This window comes from Muntiacus reevesi, unplaced genomic scaffold, assembly GCF_963930625.1.
Source record: "Muntiacus reevesi unplaced genomic scaffold, mMunRee1.1 SCAFFOLD_98, whole genome shotgun sequence".
Classification (NCBI taxonomy): Eukaryota; Metazoa; Chordata; class Mammalia; order Artiodactyla; family Cervidae; genus Muntiacus; species Muntiacus reevesi.
In genome coordinates this window covers 18,648-33,985 of record NW_027077871.1, presented here as the reverse complement: position 1 = coordinate 33,985, position 15,338 = coordinate 18,648, and the positions used below count along the sequence as shown (strand labels likewise).

At 41.7% G+C, this 15,338-nt stretch overlaps 1 protein-coding gene across 1 annotated transcript; it reads left to right on the top strand.

Moving 5' to 3' along the window:
* The first annotated feature begins 2,068 nt into the window (after positions 1-2,068).
* Positions 2,069-15,117, top strand: LOC136155203 (plasminogen activator inhibitor 2-like). Its single transcript, XM_065917062.1, has 7 exons — positions 2,069-2,246; positions 6,365-6,484; positions 9,392-9,520; positions 10,127-10,244; positions 13,198-13,340; positions 14,014-14,178; positions 14,713-15,117. Exons 1-7 carry the CDS (start codon positions 2,076-2,078, stop codon positions 15,115-15,117), a joined length of 1,251 nt encoding a protein of 416 aa, XP_065773134.1. The 5' UTR covers positions 2,069-2,075.
* The last annotated feature ends 221 nt before the right edge of the window (positions 15,118-15,338 follow it).

Here is a 15,338-nt window from a genome sequence, read left to right as displayed (position 1 = left end):
AGAGAAAAAAAAACTGATTTTTTTTGAAACTTAAGCCTTCTAGGAGTATTACAAACTGGCTTCCTTCCTCTTTTTGCTTCCTCTTTCTAGCATTTCTCAAACCAGTAGCTGGCTGAAACTCTTATGCACAGTAGTTAAACATCAGTGGGTGAAGTGTGAGTGGCATTGGACAGAGAGGGGAGTCCTGGGCTTGGATCCCTGCAGCAGTACATACAAACCCTGTGACCTTATGTATGTCTCAGGGCATCAGGGTGCAATCTACAGAATAAAGATCAGGATATGTACCTCACGCTGATCCTGTGAATATTGCATATTAAAGGAGATAAGGAGACATGAGAGAGTTTTGGGGACAAGTTTTATTTAATTTACTATTTTGTCTTGATAAAATACAATTGGGTGGTATCTCGCATGAGAAATTTTGATACAAATGGCAATCACTTTTTTCACGAGAAATGTTCGTGAACCGAGTGTTCACGTGACAGCCGTGGACTAGGGAGATGTGAGCCTGGGAGGCGCCGCTGAGGGAGCCCAAGGCTGAAGAGAGCCTCCTCCAGGGCCACCCCCAGCAGCTCCCCAGCCACCGTCCCCAGAAGGATTCCTGTGGAATGATGAGTGTCAGCGTCGCTGGGTACATTTATAGATTTTGGTAATTGCAGGGTGTGTCTGAAGTCATTGTGAAAGTGTAAGATACAGTCTGTTGGCTAGAACCAGCAGGTACCCACCCACACCGGGTGTGTCCAAGCATTTGGCTGCATGCAAGTCTTAGGTCACAGAAGGTGTGTCTGTCATTTATCAGATGGTGGATGGGGTGTGTGTGTTCATGTGTGTGTGTGTGTGTGTGTGTGTGTGTGTATGTGCATGTGTATGTGTGTGTATGAGTTCCATAAATCCAGGGCCACTCCTGCAGAGAGACGTGGAGTTGACTGTCCTGCTAGGGGTGGTGGTAGGAGGGGGGCCTTTCCAGCACCCCCAGTTGCTCAGTTCAGGGGGTGCTTTGGTAGAAAGGCTGTGGTGTGTGAGTGAGTGGAGGGGGTATAGGAATGGGAGATAGGGCGGTGTGAAATCCTCACTCTCAAAAGGTGAGTCTAAGCCACTTGTAGAAAGGAGTTTGGCCATCTCCACTGGAGCCAACAAGAGCATGCGTGCATGTGGTATGCATTTGAATATGTGTGTGTTTTCCTCTAGTGTGTGTGATGGTGATGGTTTAGTAACTAATTCGTGCCCATGGATTCTTGTGACCCTATGGACTGTAGCCCGCCAGGCTCCTCTGTCCATGGGATTTCCCAGGCAAGAATACTGGAGTGGGTTGCCATTCCCTTCTCCGGGGGATCTTCCTGACCCAGGGATCAGATCTGGGTTTCCTGCACTGCAGGCGGTCTCCTGCGTTTCAGGTGGATTCTTTACTGACTGAGTGACCAGGGGAGGCCCTCGTGTGTGTGTCTGTACGTGTGATGTGTGTTTGTGGGTACCACACAGAGGTTGAGAGTATGACCCTGGAGATCACCCACCCACCTGGCTTCAATTTCCAGTCCTGTCCCTTATAGTCGAGTGACATGGGTCACTTTTCTGATTCTCTTTGGGCAGTAGTTTTTTCCCTTGTAAGCACAAGAATAGCAATGCCTTCCTCACAGGGCTTGTGTGAGGATTAACTGGTTTAGAACAGGTGAAATGTTGAACACAGCATCTGTTGTACAGTTAAGAATTCAGTAAGGGCTATATTGTTATTGCTGTTATTATCATTATTATGAGGTGGAATGTCACCACACATCCCAGGCCGGTTCCCTCCACCTCAGGATCAGCTGTGTCATTTGCAGAATCCAGTGCAAAAGGGAAATGCAGGGAGGGCCCTTCGTATAAAATTATTAAGGGACTGCAAGGTTGTGACAGCAGCGCACCGCACCGAGAGCGGAACCTTTTGTGGCTGCGTCGCTGGCCCTGTTCAGTGACGGGAGAACAGAGAGGGAACCCCGGCCCTGTGCGGGGTACAGCCTGTGCTACGCCACTGACATCACTCAAAATGTGGAGTCATCTTTTAGAGCTTTTGCTTTTCCTCGTTTTCCTTCCAGATTGAGACAATGGAAGAACTTTATGTGGCAAACACAATCTTTGCCCTCAATTTCTTCAAGTATCTGGCAAATACAAGCGCCGACACCCAGAATCTCTTCTTCTGTCCCTGGAGCATCTCCTCCACCATGGCCATGGTCTACCTGGGCGCCCGCGGCGATACTGCAGACCAGATAGCCCAAGTGAGTTTCTGTTAAAGTTCCCAATTGGGACTGAAGGATTCCTGAACTGAATTGTAGAACTGCTCTGATTATATGCTTGCAAGATCTGGACTATAACAGTCAGCTACTAGTGGGACCTTAGTTCCCCCACCAGGGATCGAACCCATGCCCTCAGCAATCATCACAAACCATTACAACACAAGTTACTTAGATTCAAATATATAAAAGAGCCAAACCACGAAAATCCTCAACGGTAGATGTAGTAGAAGGATTATCAGTTTTCTTATCCTGCAACGTTAGAAATAGTTAATAGTGACTATATCTGACAGCTGAAAATGTTTATATTTTTCAAAGGGTTTGTCTGCTTTATCTCTTACTGGGTTTAAGAGTGTCACTGATGGATGGGCAGTGGGACTGAAGTGCCTTTCCCCAGGGTTCCTCTGGTTTCTGCTCTCTCATCTCAGGCTCTTTCCATTTATGTGAAGAATTCCTAGTAGTGGTTTTAAGAGAGGGCCATGAAGAGAAAAAACTGTCCCAGAGCTCGGTCTGTGCACTCTGGGGGAGGCCCCGAGGGCAACAGGACTTCGGAGAGCCTCAGCCAACATGCTCTGCCCCATGAGCTCATGTCAACAAAATGGGGCTGACAGGATGGCTGTCTTCAAAGTCCAGGTGGTCGGGGGGGGCCAGCACTGTGGGGTCTTTCTGTCAGGGCCTCTGGCTTCCTTTCTTGGTGAACGTACACCGGCTCAGTCAGGAGACACTTTCTCTGAGTCAGGGACTGTGGAAATGCGTTGACCTACTTCACTTGTACACAGCAGTCATCCTCTGGTATGAGTGTGGTGCTATTAAATTTCACACGGTCCTGTCTTCCCTGGGTCCATGAGCAGACGAGGCAATTATATCATTAAAGTTCTATCCTGGTCCCACGTGTACAGACGTCAGTGCTGAGTGCTGGGCGTCCAAGCTCTGCTTCTCACCGGCGTGGCTGCTGTCCTCAGCCACACGGAGATTCCCGTGAGGATCGCACCTGAGTGTGTGAGTGCCGGGGGTGGAGACTCCTCCAGGTGCACGGTCGCCCACCTAAGGCGGGCCTCGTTTGGAGCGGCCACACGGCGTTAGCCAGCCTCACCGCAGGAGGGAGAGGGCCAGGAGCTTCTCTCTCTGTCTGTGGCAGTTCGAACAGCAAGACTCACAACAAAGCCCAGTTGCTCAACTCTGATACCAGCCACATTTTGCAAGACTCCTTCCCCTTTATTTCCTTAGCTTTGGGAAAAAAAAAAAAAAATAAAGGCAGCGAACTCCATTATAAACTTTAGAAAACATCAAGGACTTCAATTTTTATTTGTATTTAGTTTTTGGCCATGCTATGTGGCATGTGGAATGTTAATTTCCATCCTGCTGCACTGAAAGCATGGAGTCTTAACCACTGGACCGCCAGGGAAGTTTTCATTTTTTAAATGTAAAGGAATCAGAAGAAAAAAATTTTTTTTTGAGGACAGATGCCAAACAGAGTGCTCTAGGTGCTAAAGGGAAAATCTTGATTTTGCTACCAGAGGATAAGTAACTTATTGGTCACTCATGGTACAACACAGCTTTTCTGTGTTTCGAAAGTATTTTCTGCATGTGGGACAAGAATTTTATATATAATAGTTTTCTTGTAACTATTACACGGGAAGATTTTAAAATTCAAAGGCAAATTGGCTTAATTCTCTACCAAAAAAAAAGAGGAGACACTTTTTGGTTTGGATGTGGAAGCCTGGACTTTGGGGACAGACCTGCCTGTCTTTGGTTGGTGGTTTTGCCACTTACTAGGTGTGCAAATGAAGACATTTAAACGCTCTGAGCCTCAGCTTTCTTATTTTTTATAAGAACAACTTTGTTGAGATATAATTCACATTTCATAAAATTCACCCATTTAAAGTTTACAATTCAGTAGTTCTTAGTATATTTGCAAGAATTGTGCAGCCATCGCCACAGTCTAATTTTAGAGTATCTTCTTCCCCGAAGGAATTCTCTATGATCTATTGCCATATCACCCTGAACCCTCCCAATCTTGGAAGCTAAGCAGGGTTGGGCCTGGTCAGTACTTCGATGGGAACCATTTTGTACCCATAAACTATATTAATTTGATCATACATAAAGTGGATTTTTAACCACATATTTTGTACAATAGTTGCAGACCTCCAGAACACCATTTGATAACTCAAAAGAGTCTAGTAGCAACTTTCTTATTTTTAAAATGTAAATGAAAATGTGTATTGGGCAAGATGAGTATGAAGAGTAAATAGGAGAGGCATGTGCTGGAACTAATTGTTTTCATAGCTGATACTTACAATGCCCCAGCCAGGCACCTTGCTGAGAATGTTTTATGAATTTATCCACAGAACACAAAGTCCAGTGAGGTAGGTGCTCTGATTATCGTATTCACTTTACAGATGAGAAAATCATTGCAGGAAGAGGCTGCCCACATTTGGGAACTGGTGTAGCTTGTAAGGCTGGAAAGGTTGTAGTGGATAAAAGGAGCAAATAGAATAAATAGATAATCTCTTCCCTTGCGGCTCAGATGGTAAAGCGTCTGCCAACAATGAGGGAGATCTGGGTTCGATCCCTGGGTCGGGAAGATCCTCTGGAGAAGGAAATGGCAACCCACTCCAGTACTCTTACCTGGAAAATCCCATGGACGGAGGAGCCCAGTAAGCTACAGTCCATGGGGTCGCAAAGAGTCAGACACGACAGAGTGACTTCACTTCACTTACAGAGCACAGGCAATGTGAGATTTGCAGGAGTATTTTTACCCAGCTCTTATCTTTAGGATAAGGGCACAGACCGGCCCGGGCCAGGCCTGCTCTCTGGGCAGGGTGCCTGCCTCAGCCTGGCTCAGGACCATGACACACACCCCATACCTGCAAGGACTCTTGCCATGACTTGAGTGGGCTTCAGTGCTGCCCAGAGACCCCAACTTATGGGTCAGCTTCCTTAAAAGGTAGGACAACCAGAGAAGCTCTTACACAAGGCAGCCCTCCCATTTACAGTGGCAGTCAGACTGCTTTTCAGAGGGTATTAGGTAGGAACTTATAATATATGATCTGAAGAGCACAGAAAGATCCCAGAAATCCTAACACCTCTTCTTCCAGCCTAGAAATCCACCATCTGCTGGGCAAGGTTGCCTTCCCTCCCTTGGCAGTCTCCACCATCAATGCTTTACCAATAAGTTCCTCCCTGCCTGGGGCCCCATGGCACTGGGACCCAAAGGATGCAGAAAGTGGGGGTGGGTGGGTGGCAGGGCCAGTCGGAGGAGTCTACTGTACTGGGGGACGGGGCTTGAGGCACCTTCCAGGGCCAGTCTGCACCTGCCAGTTTCACTGTTAGCTGGATCTGCCACTTACAACATAAAGAAATTCACATTGGGACTTCTTGATGGTCCAGTGGCTAAGACTCTGCTCCTAATGCAAGGGGCCCTCGATCTGATCCCTGGTCGGGGAACATGCGAAAACTAAAGATGCTGCCTGCCTCAACTAAGACCATGGGCAGCTAAATAAACACAGAAATGAAAACAAATATTTTCAAAAAGGAATTCATATTGCCATCTGACCCCTGCCATCTTCCCCCAACATGGACAGAAGTGAGGGATTTCTTTATGTGTAAATAACGTATGTGCAAATGTTTTAGGTGATCCTTGATAATACTGAGCACCCTGTTTTTTTGCTTAAGCTAGCTGTGGCTGCTAATTTTTAACAGTCTAGAAGGGTATAATGTGTAAGGCCACTGAACAGAGAGATACAAAGTCAGGAGTTAACCTTATTACCTCCTTCAAAATACTGGGATATTTTCAAGGAAGTTTATGAGTTGGGTGATAACTTAGATAACTTAATTAAAAGGCTATAAATCATCTCATCATAATTTTTTTTGTCAAAATGGCCAGTATTTGAATTAGTATAAAATAACTCATGCTAATCCCCATGAAGGGAATGTCTCTGACTGACACATATTATGGTTGAAGAGCATCTATGCTTGTTGCCCAGACACAAAGACAGGGAACTTGACATGGGAGGTCAAGAGGTACTTTTGACAGCTGTTTGTTTAAAAGCTAAATAATGCAGCAAAAAAATGTACCCAACTTTCTCTAATTCCAATTGTAGGTGCTTCAGTTTAACCAAGTTGGAGTCCACAGAGGCGCCCCAGTGAGCCCAAGGAGCCTCACAAGTTGTGATTTCTCACAGCAGATCCAGAGGGGCACCTATCCGGATGCTATTTTGCAGGTATCTGACTCATCCATTCCTAGTTCTTTTGTATTTTGTTTCCAGAAACGTCTTGTCTTAAAGTCACAATATTAGGGAAGGAACCTAGTACAACTTCCACCATTCATAGGAAGAAAACTAAGACTCACAGTCCTTGAGTAAATATCTTACGGTCACTCTGATAAGGAAGGGTAGAGCTGGGGTAGAATCCATGCTTTATGACTTGCAGGTCAAGACTGTAAATTTTGTCACATCACTCTGCCATTAGTTTGGTATGCATAATTTATCCTAAAGCCATGGTAGAGACTCCTAAAATACACATGTGTGAATGCAGATTTCCAGAGTAAGGGGTGACAAGTAATTGAGGAATGGAGATGGCCAGGCCTGGTGACTTCAGGAGAGGTCAATGACCTTTGTGTATCCTTTATCTCCTCTCTCCCTATCTATCTAGGGCTTCCCCAATGGCTCAGTGGTAAAGAATCTGCCTGCAATGCAGGAGACGCAGGTTCAAACCCTGGATAAGATGATTCTCTGGAGTAGGAAATGGCAACCCACTCCAGTATTCTTGCCTGAAAAATCCCATGGACAGAGGAACTTGTCAGGCTACAGTCCAAAGAGTCACAAAGAGTTGGACACAACTGAGCAACTGAGCACAAGCACACGTCTATCTACCTACTGTCATCATTATGATCATCACCTACTATCTATCATCTATCTATCTATCTATCTATCTATCTATCTATCTATCTATCATCATCTATCTATCTATCTATCATCATCTATCTGTCATCTATCTATCTATCTATCTATCTATCTATCATCATCTATCTGTCATCTATCTATCTATCTATCTATCTATCTATCATCATCTATCTGTCATCTATCTATCTATCTATCTATCTATCATCATCTATCTGTCATCTATCTATCTATCTATCTATCTATCTATCATCATCTATCTGTCATCTATCTATCTATCTATCTATCTATCTATCATCATCTATCTGTCATCTATCTATCTATCTATCTATCTATCTATCATCATCTATCTATCTATCTATCATCATCTATCTATCTGTCATCTATCTATCTATCTATCTATCTATCTATCATCATCTATCTATCTATCTATCTATCTATCTATCATCATCTATCTGTCATCTATCTATCTATCTATCTATCTATCTATCTATCTATCATTTATCTATCTGTCATCTATCTATCTATCATCTATCTATCTATCTATCATCATCTATCTATCTATCTATCTATCTATCATCATCTATCTATCTATCTATCTATCTATCTATCTATCATTTATCTATCTGTCATCTATCTATCTATCTATCATCTATCTATCTATCTATCATCATCTATCTATCTATCTATCATCATCTATCTATCTATCTATCTATCATCATCTATCTGTCATCTATCTATCTATCTATCTATCTATCTATCATCTATCTATCTATCTGTCATCTATCTATCTATCTGTCATCTATCATCTATCTATCTATCTATCTATCTATCTATCTATCTATCTATCATCTATCTATCTATCTATCTGTCATCTATCTATCTATCTATCATCTATCTATCTATCTATCATCATCTATCTATCTATCTATCATCATCTATCTGTCATCTATCTATCTATCTATCTATCTATCTATCATCTATCTATCTATCTGTCATCTATCTATCTATCTGTCATCTATCATCTATCTATCTATCTATCTATCTATCTATCATCTATCTATCTATCTATCTGTCATCTATCTATCTATCTATCATCTATCTATCTATCTATCTATCTATCATCATCTATCTATCTGTCATCTATCTACCTACCTATCTATCTATCTATCATCATCTATCATCTATCTATCTATCTATCTATCTATCATCATCTATCTGTCATCTATCTATCTGTCATCTATCTATCTGTCATCTATCTATCTATCTATCATCTATCTATCTATCTATCTTCCTTCTCTCTCCCTATCTATCAGTCTATCATCATCATCATTAGCAACAGAACACCGCCAATCTATCTACCAATTTATCATCATTATCATGATCATCATCTACTCTCTATCTATCTACCACCTGTTCATCTAATCAGTCTCAGGTTAGTATCTTTTCCCAGTACTCCACTTCCTTAAACACCATTCAGCTGCATTATAAGAGCCTGGTGTAGATGGGCTCCTATTGGTAAATAACTTCCACAATCACACCCTGATTTAGGTCCTCTCACAGGTTCCTTCCTAGGAACGCTGATGCTCCATCTGTCTGTCACTCAGGGAATTACAGATTCAAGACGGTGAGAGGGCCTCTTCAAAAGGTGATTCTGCCAGGCCTGTGTGGACAGCTGATGGTCCATCTTCAGGGCTCTGATCTCAGCTTCACCCAGGCACTGCTGTGACTAAGCCCCGTGTCTGTCATCATGCTCACAAACTTCAGGTTGGGGATTGGAATTCCCCTCAATTTTATGTTTTCTAAACTCCAGATTCCATTGCACACACTACTCCTTAATTATGCCAAGGGACTTGTAGAAGTTATATAAACTATTAAAAGAACATTTCTAAGGTAACATTTTAATATAATAAAAATTTCTTAGAGACTTTATAGCTTAGGTAAGTATCAAAGGAGCCTGACTTTTTCTAGGATCTCAGTTCTGTTACAGTTAAATCCAATCCTATGGGCAGAGAAAAATCTGAAACAAGTCAAAAATTATCTGATACATTTTAATGTACTATATCCATATCAACATTATTTCCTGAGTTACCTCTAAAGTGCCAGAAAAAAAGGTATATTGTAATACAGCATTTTATTGATATCCTAGAAAAAAAATTCTATTGCTTAAGAAATACCTTGTTTAGAAGTCCTGAGTTATATAAAATGAATCTCTTCTTTCCTTTTAAGGCACAAGCTGCAGGGATAATCCATTCATCCTTCTGTTCACTCAGCAATGCCATCAACGTGTCCATGGGGGAGTATTTATTGGAAAGTGCAAATAAACTGTTTGGAGAGAAATCTGCAAGATTCAAGGAAGTGAGTGAAACCTGTGATCTAAATGGCAGGGTCCCAAACTTGCAAGGAGGTCACTATCAAAGCTGATTTCCACTCAGGCTCGCTAAGGCTCCCCAAAGCCATGGGACACAATCCAACACAGCCATGCTTATGCTCCCTCCGTGGGTGCTTCCTATTTCTACTGTAAACACTCCATATGTAAAGTCACAAGAAGGTGCGCACAGGTGTCCCCAGAACCGCCAGCCCCACGCCCAGCCTCTCCCTCTGCACTCAGTGCTCATCGTGCAAAGTATGTAGGAGATCAAAGGCAGTCGGGACTGGATTGGGGGGGTCAAGAGAGCACATAATCAGCCCCCAGCCAGCCTCCCCCTGCCCTGCTTCAGGCTCCCCAGTCTTGACAGGAAACCTGTGATTTACAAATACACCACAGGTGGTTGGATATCCTGGAAGAGAGCATGACAGCCCACTCCAGTATTCTTGGCTGGAGATTCCCATGGACAGAGGAGACTGGCGGGCTATAGTCCATGGGTCACAAAGAGTCAGACACGACGGAGCAGCTAACACTTTCACTTTCACTCGTGGGGTATATATTGTAAGTAATCTTGTCATTATTTTTTCGCTTTAAAGGAATACATGCAACTCTCCAAGAAATATTACTCTACAGAACCTCAGATGGTCGACTTCCTAGAATGTGCAGAAGATGCCAGAAAAAAGATTAACTCCTGGGTCAAGACTCAAACCAAAGGTAAAACCAAAGAAGTAGCTTCTGCTCTTCTTTCCACATAGAAAACTCTGATGTGTGTGTTTTTTGTTTTTTTGTTTTTTGATCCTGAACTTAGCTCTTACTCCTAACCTTAGTTATTTTGGCTAATGTAACCTGATTCTTGTTGAGCTTTGTGGTGTTTGAAGTGAGAAACAAATAAGCAAGGTCTACTAATAGAAGATATATATTCAGTACTTCAATAATCTGGTTTGGATTATTACCAAATAGAGTGTAAGAAGAGGCAGATCTTTTCTAATTTAGGAAATATCAGTATTGAAATAATTGTGACTTTATCTTCACTGCAAACAAAAGCAAAGATAAAAGGAACAATATTCAACTGAGTAATTGGTGTGAGAATACGGGCAATGGAAAAAGGAGGGATCTTAAAATTTTAGCTCTTTCTTCTATTTCACCATCCAGAGTCAGTACGTTGTCCAGTTCTTTCAGTTCCTTCTTTATCTCCCATTAATCGTCTAAACTACTTCTACCTTTGTTATGCATGTCCTCAGTTCCTAACCGACTCATCCAAGATCCCACTCTCTGTTCATGGTGCAGCTGGGGTTTCCTCTTCTTCTGAGCCTTAGTCTAATTCTGGAATTCTTCAAATTAATGTTTAAAGAGTTTGATACCTTAATGCAGAAAGCATGTTTTCACGTATCTCCTATGCTTATTTATTTACTTTTAAATGCATTTTTATTTGGCTGTGTTGGGTCACAGTTGTGGCATGTGAAATCTAGTTCCCAGACCGGGGATTGAACCTGGGCCCCCCAGCATTGGCAGCACGGAATCTGAGCCACTGGACTCCTGAGTCCCTGCCTCCTGGGTTTAAAACATTATTTCAAACCATAGTATGCTATCCTGATTTCTTAGCTACCATAATAGAAAAAGCACTTGTATTAAGTTCTGTAGAATTGAAAAAAGAATTATTGTTTCTCTAAAAACAGTTGGCCTACTTTAGTTCTTCATTTCTAGATTTTTAAATTACTGCTCTGAAAGATTGATGCACCACTGACAAAAAGGAAGCAGAGAAAGTGAAGATTTAACAAAAATGAAAGTCAAAGCAGATTGCAAAATCAAAGAGATGCATGAAAGCTTTGCTTTTTTGAGAACAGCAAGAATTTCTCTTCTTTTTAAGCGTTTGTGGTGAATGGCTATAAAGCAATAAGTGAAATTGCAAAAATGCCAAATAGTCATTTAGACTGATTGTTTTACCAATTTTTATAGTAATTTGAGAAAAATTTCTTTTTTCCTTGTTATGATCAAATATTATGTGTCACAAAGTTAAATAAAGTCTCAGTAGATTTCCAAGTAGTAACCAGGAGTTTTAATTACTAGGGGTTATACTGAATGAGGATACTGAATAACTATACTGAAACTGGTCAGACTATAGTGACCTTTTTGCTAGAGTCTTGTATGTGTCAGCAGAAATGGAAGATGGTGGAATTCTGACTAGCTCTCAAGCATTGTGACCTTGGAAAGATTACTAATATCTCACTATGGTGTCCGTTTGTGTTGTTGTTCATTTGCTAAGTCATGTCCAACTCTTTGCCACCCCATGAACTGCAGCAAGCCAGGCTTTCCTGTCCTTCACTATCTCCTGCAGTTTACTCAAACTCATGTCCATTGAGCCAGTGATGCCATCGAACCATTTCATCCTCTGTTGCCGCCTTCTCCTCTTGCTCTCAATCTTTCCAGCATCAGGGTCTTTTCCAATGAGTTGACTCTTCCCAGCAGGTGGCCAAAGTATTGGCGTTTCAGCTTCAGCATCAGTCCTTCCAATGAATATTCAAGGTTGATTTCCTATTTGTGTAAAATGACACTAATATTACTCCCTTACTAGAATGGTTGTGAGGATTAAATAAAATAATGTGCTTGAAATATTGCAGAGCAGGTATTCACTATAAAAGGGCTGTTTCTTAAACCAACTTTAAAAAAAATCACACTCAGATATTATCACTTCTGGGAACTTTCTTGGACTCAGTCATTCACTCCCTTCTCTGTGTTGTTGCAGTTTTCTGCATTATTCGGCTCTCTTAATAGGACTCACTTCACATTCTTTCCGGAATGATTTAGAATGTCTCTTCCAATATTCTAAGCCCACCCCGCCCCCAGGACAATTTTTCCTTTGTTTCTTCATGAATCTGCGCTATTCCTGATGTAGGTGTAGCACAACTTCCAAAACACTGTTTTGGGATGAATCAGTGAGTTAGACCTATGGGCTGTCTAGACCAGATCTAGAAGGAGGCCTACTACATACTGGGGAAATGTGCTATTGAATACCTTGTTAGTATCAGTTGATCGGTTGTGTCCGACTCTGCGATCCCATGGACTGTAGCCTGCTAGGCTCCTCTGCCCGTGAAATTCTTAAGGCAAGACTACTGGAGTGGGTTGCCATTCCCTTCTCCAAGGGATCTTCACCACGCAGGGACTGAACTCAGGTCTTCTGCATTGCTGGCAGATAAAGTATCTTATATGAACTAACTTCATATAACTATAAAACTTTGAGAAAACAATATAAAAGGAATTAAAAAATTCCTGGGACTTCTCTGGTGGTCCAGGGGTTAAGACTCTGTGATCTCAAAGCAAGGGATACAGGTTCAGTTCCCGGTGAGAGGAATAAGATCCCGCAAGCAGCACAAAGGAAAAAAAATTAAGAGAAACTTAATTTTTTTCCCCAAGTCTGATAGCAATTCTAAATTTTAATTACATGACTTCTTCATTTGCTCTTGAATTTTGCAAACCTGAAAAATTTGGTCTGAATTTTACTTATGTTTTAAATAAATTAAGAGAAAAATTTGAATGTGAATATCAACATCTCTGCAGAGTTTGATAAATGTGGATGCTAAGCCTGATGGTGACTCAAAAGATTCAAGAAATCATAATGACTTCATAATTGTTAATCGTGAAACATAAACATATATTATATTTTCTGTAGGCAAAATCCCAAACTTGTTACCTGAAGGTTCTGTTGATGCAGACTCCAAGATGGTCCTGGTGAATGCTGTCTACTTCAAAGGAAAATGGAAGACTCCATTTCAGAAGAAACTAAAGGGGCTTTATCCTTTCCGTGTGAACTCGGTATGAGACAATGACAACAAAACAGATTTTCTTAACATATATTTTAGGGTCTTTGACAAAATAGAGAAAGAAAAATTGGGACCACTTATTGATACCCATACATGGTTTGCTATTAATAGCTATATACACACTGGGTAGTTGATTGACTCTTTCAGGTTACTGAATGGCACTTAGTAATTTTCTGAGAGGTCATATGAGTAATGGTAAGGACCAAGGGCTTTATAAATACACAATCTTGGACTCATATGTAGGCTGTACCAACTAAGATACTACTTGTGGTTCATGCACTCCTTTTTTTGATCTGTGAAACTAGGATGATAATATCGAACTCAAAATGTTGCTCTAAGGATTAATGAGATTTTGCAGAGTTCTTGACCCCTAGTAGGTACTGAACAAATGTTTTATTATTTAATTATAATTGTCCATCTTATTACTAATGGGTGTCATCTTGAAAAAACAAAGTAGATCAGAGTCACTGTGAGAGTATACAAATAATAAATTTTTATTTTTTAAATATATTTTGATGTTTTTAAACAAATTTCAAAACAAATTTTTAATTAAAAAAGATCTGTTTCTTTAGCATGAAAGCAGAACCCTTTCTCTTTCATGTCTGATTGTAAATCTTTTGACATCTTACTACCAACTTTCATATTTTACTTTTTAATTACTTTAGACTCAGCGCAAATCAGTAGAGATGATGTTCCTGCATGAAAAGCTAAACATTGGATACATAGCAGACCTGAAGGTCCAGATTCTAGAACTCCCATATGCTGGAGAGGTCAGTATGTTCCTGCTGCTTCCAGATGGAATTGCTGAATCATCTACAGGCTTGGAGTTGGTAAGAATTCCAACTTCCGTTGTTTCAAACTTATGGGGCTAAACTCGCCTTTGCGCATGTCTGCTATTCTGGTTGCTGTTCAGTCGCTCAGTCGTGTCCGACTCTTTGAGACCCCTGGACTGTAGCCCGCCACACTCCTCTGTCCATGGGGCTTCCCAGGCAAGATCACTGGAGCAGGTTGTCATTTCCTTCTCCAGGGGGTCTTCCTGACCCAAGAGTCAAACCCACGTCTCCTGCATTGGCAGGTGGATATGTTATCACTGAGTCACCTGGGAAGCCCTTGCACATGTCTACATGTGAGGACACGGTGGCAGTTTGAATATGTGAACTTGTTTGAGATTAACTGTGCCAGGTTTCCCAGTCATTCAGAAGCCTTAAACACGTCTCATATATGCTATCTTCTTGCAAAATTTTTACCGAACTATTAAATTTTAATATCACCTACTTTAACATAGTAAAGTCGTTGGTTGTCAACATTAGAGGTTGTTGTCCTTCTCTGCGAGCACTCAGTGGTTTTATCTTTTGGATTCGTAGCTGGAGAGAGAAATCACCCATGACAAACTCAGTAAGTGGCTCAGCGAGGACACCATGGGTAAGGATGACGTGGAGGTGTACATCCCCAAGTTCAGACTGGAAGAGCATTATGGACTCAAGACCATTCTCATGAGCATGGGCATGGGCGATGCCTTCAGCCAAGGCCAAGCCAATTTCTCAGGCATGTCAGAAAAGAATGACCTGTTTCTGTCTGAAGTGTTCCATCAAGCTTCTGTGGACGTGAACGAGGAGGGCACTGAGGCTGCTGCCGGCACTGGGGCCATTGTAACAGGGAGAACAGGCCATGGAGGCCCACAGTTCGTTGCAGACCATCCTTTCCTCTTCCTTATCGTGCACAAGATAACCAAGAGCATTCTCTTTTGGGGCAGATTTGCATCACCCTAAATTGAAAGTTTCCATTTCTGCACAGGAATTTGTAATATGAGGTGTAAGCCTCAGGATTTCTGCAAATGCCAAAACTTTAGAGACCTCTGCATGTTTCTGCCTTTCTGAACTTTTATTACATGCTAACTAGAAACACAGACATAGTGTGACTGTCAATCATAACATTACCCTCCCCATTAATCATTTGGCTTCCTAAAATGGGATGATATCTCATTTAGCTC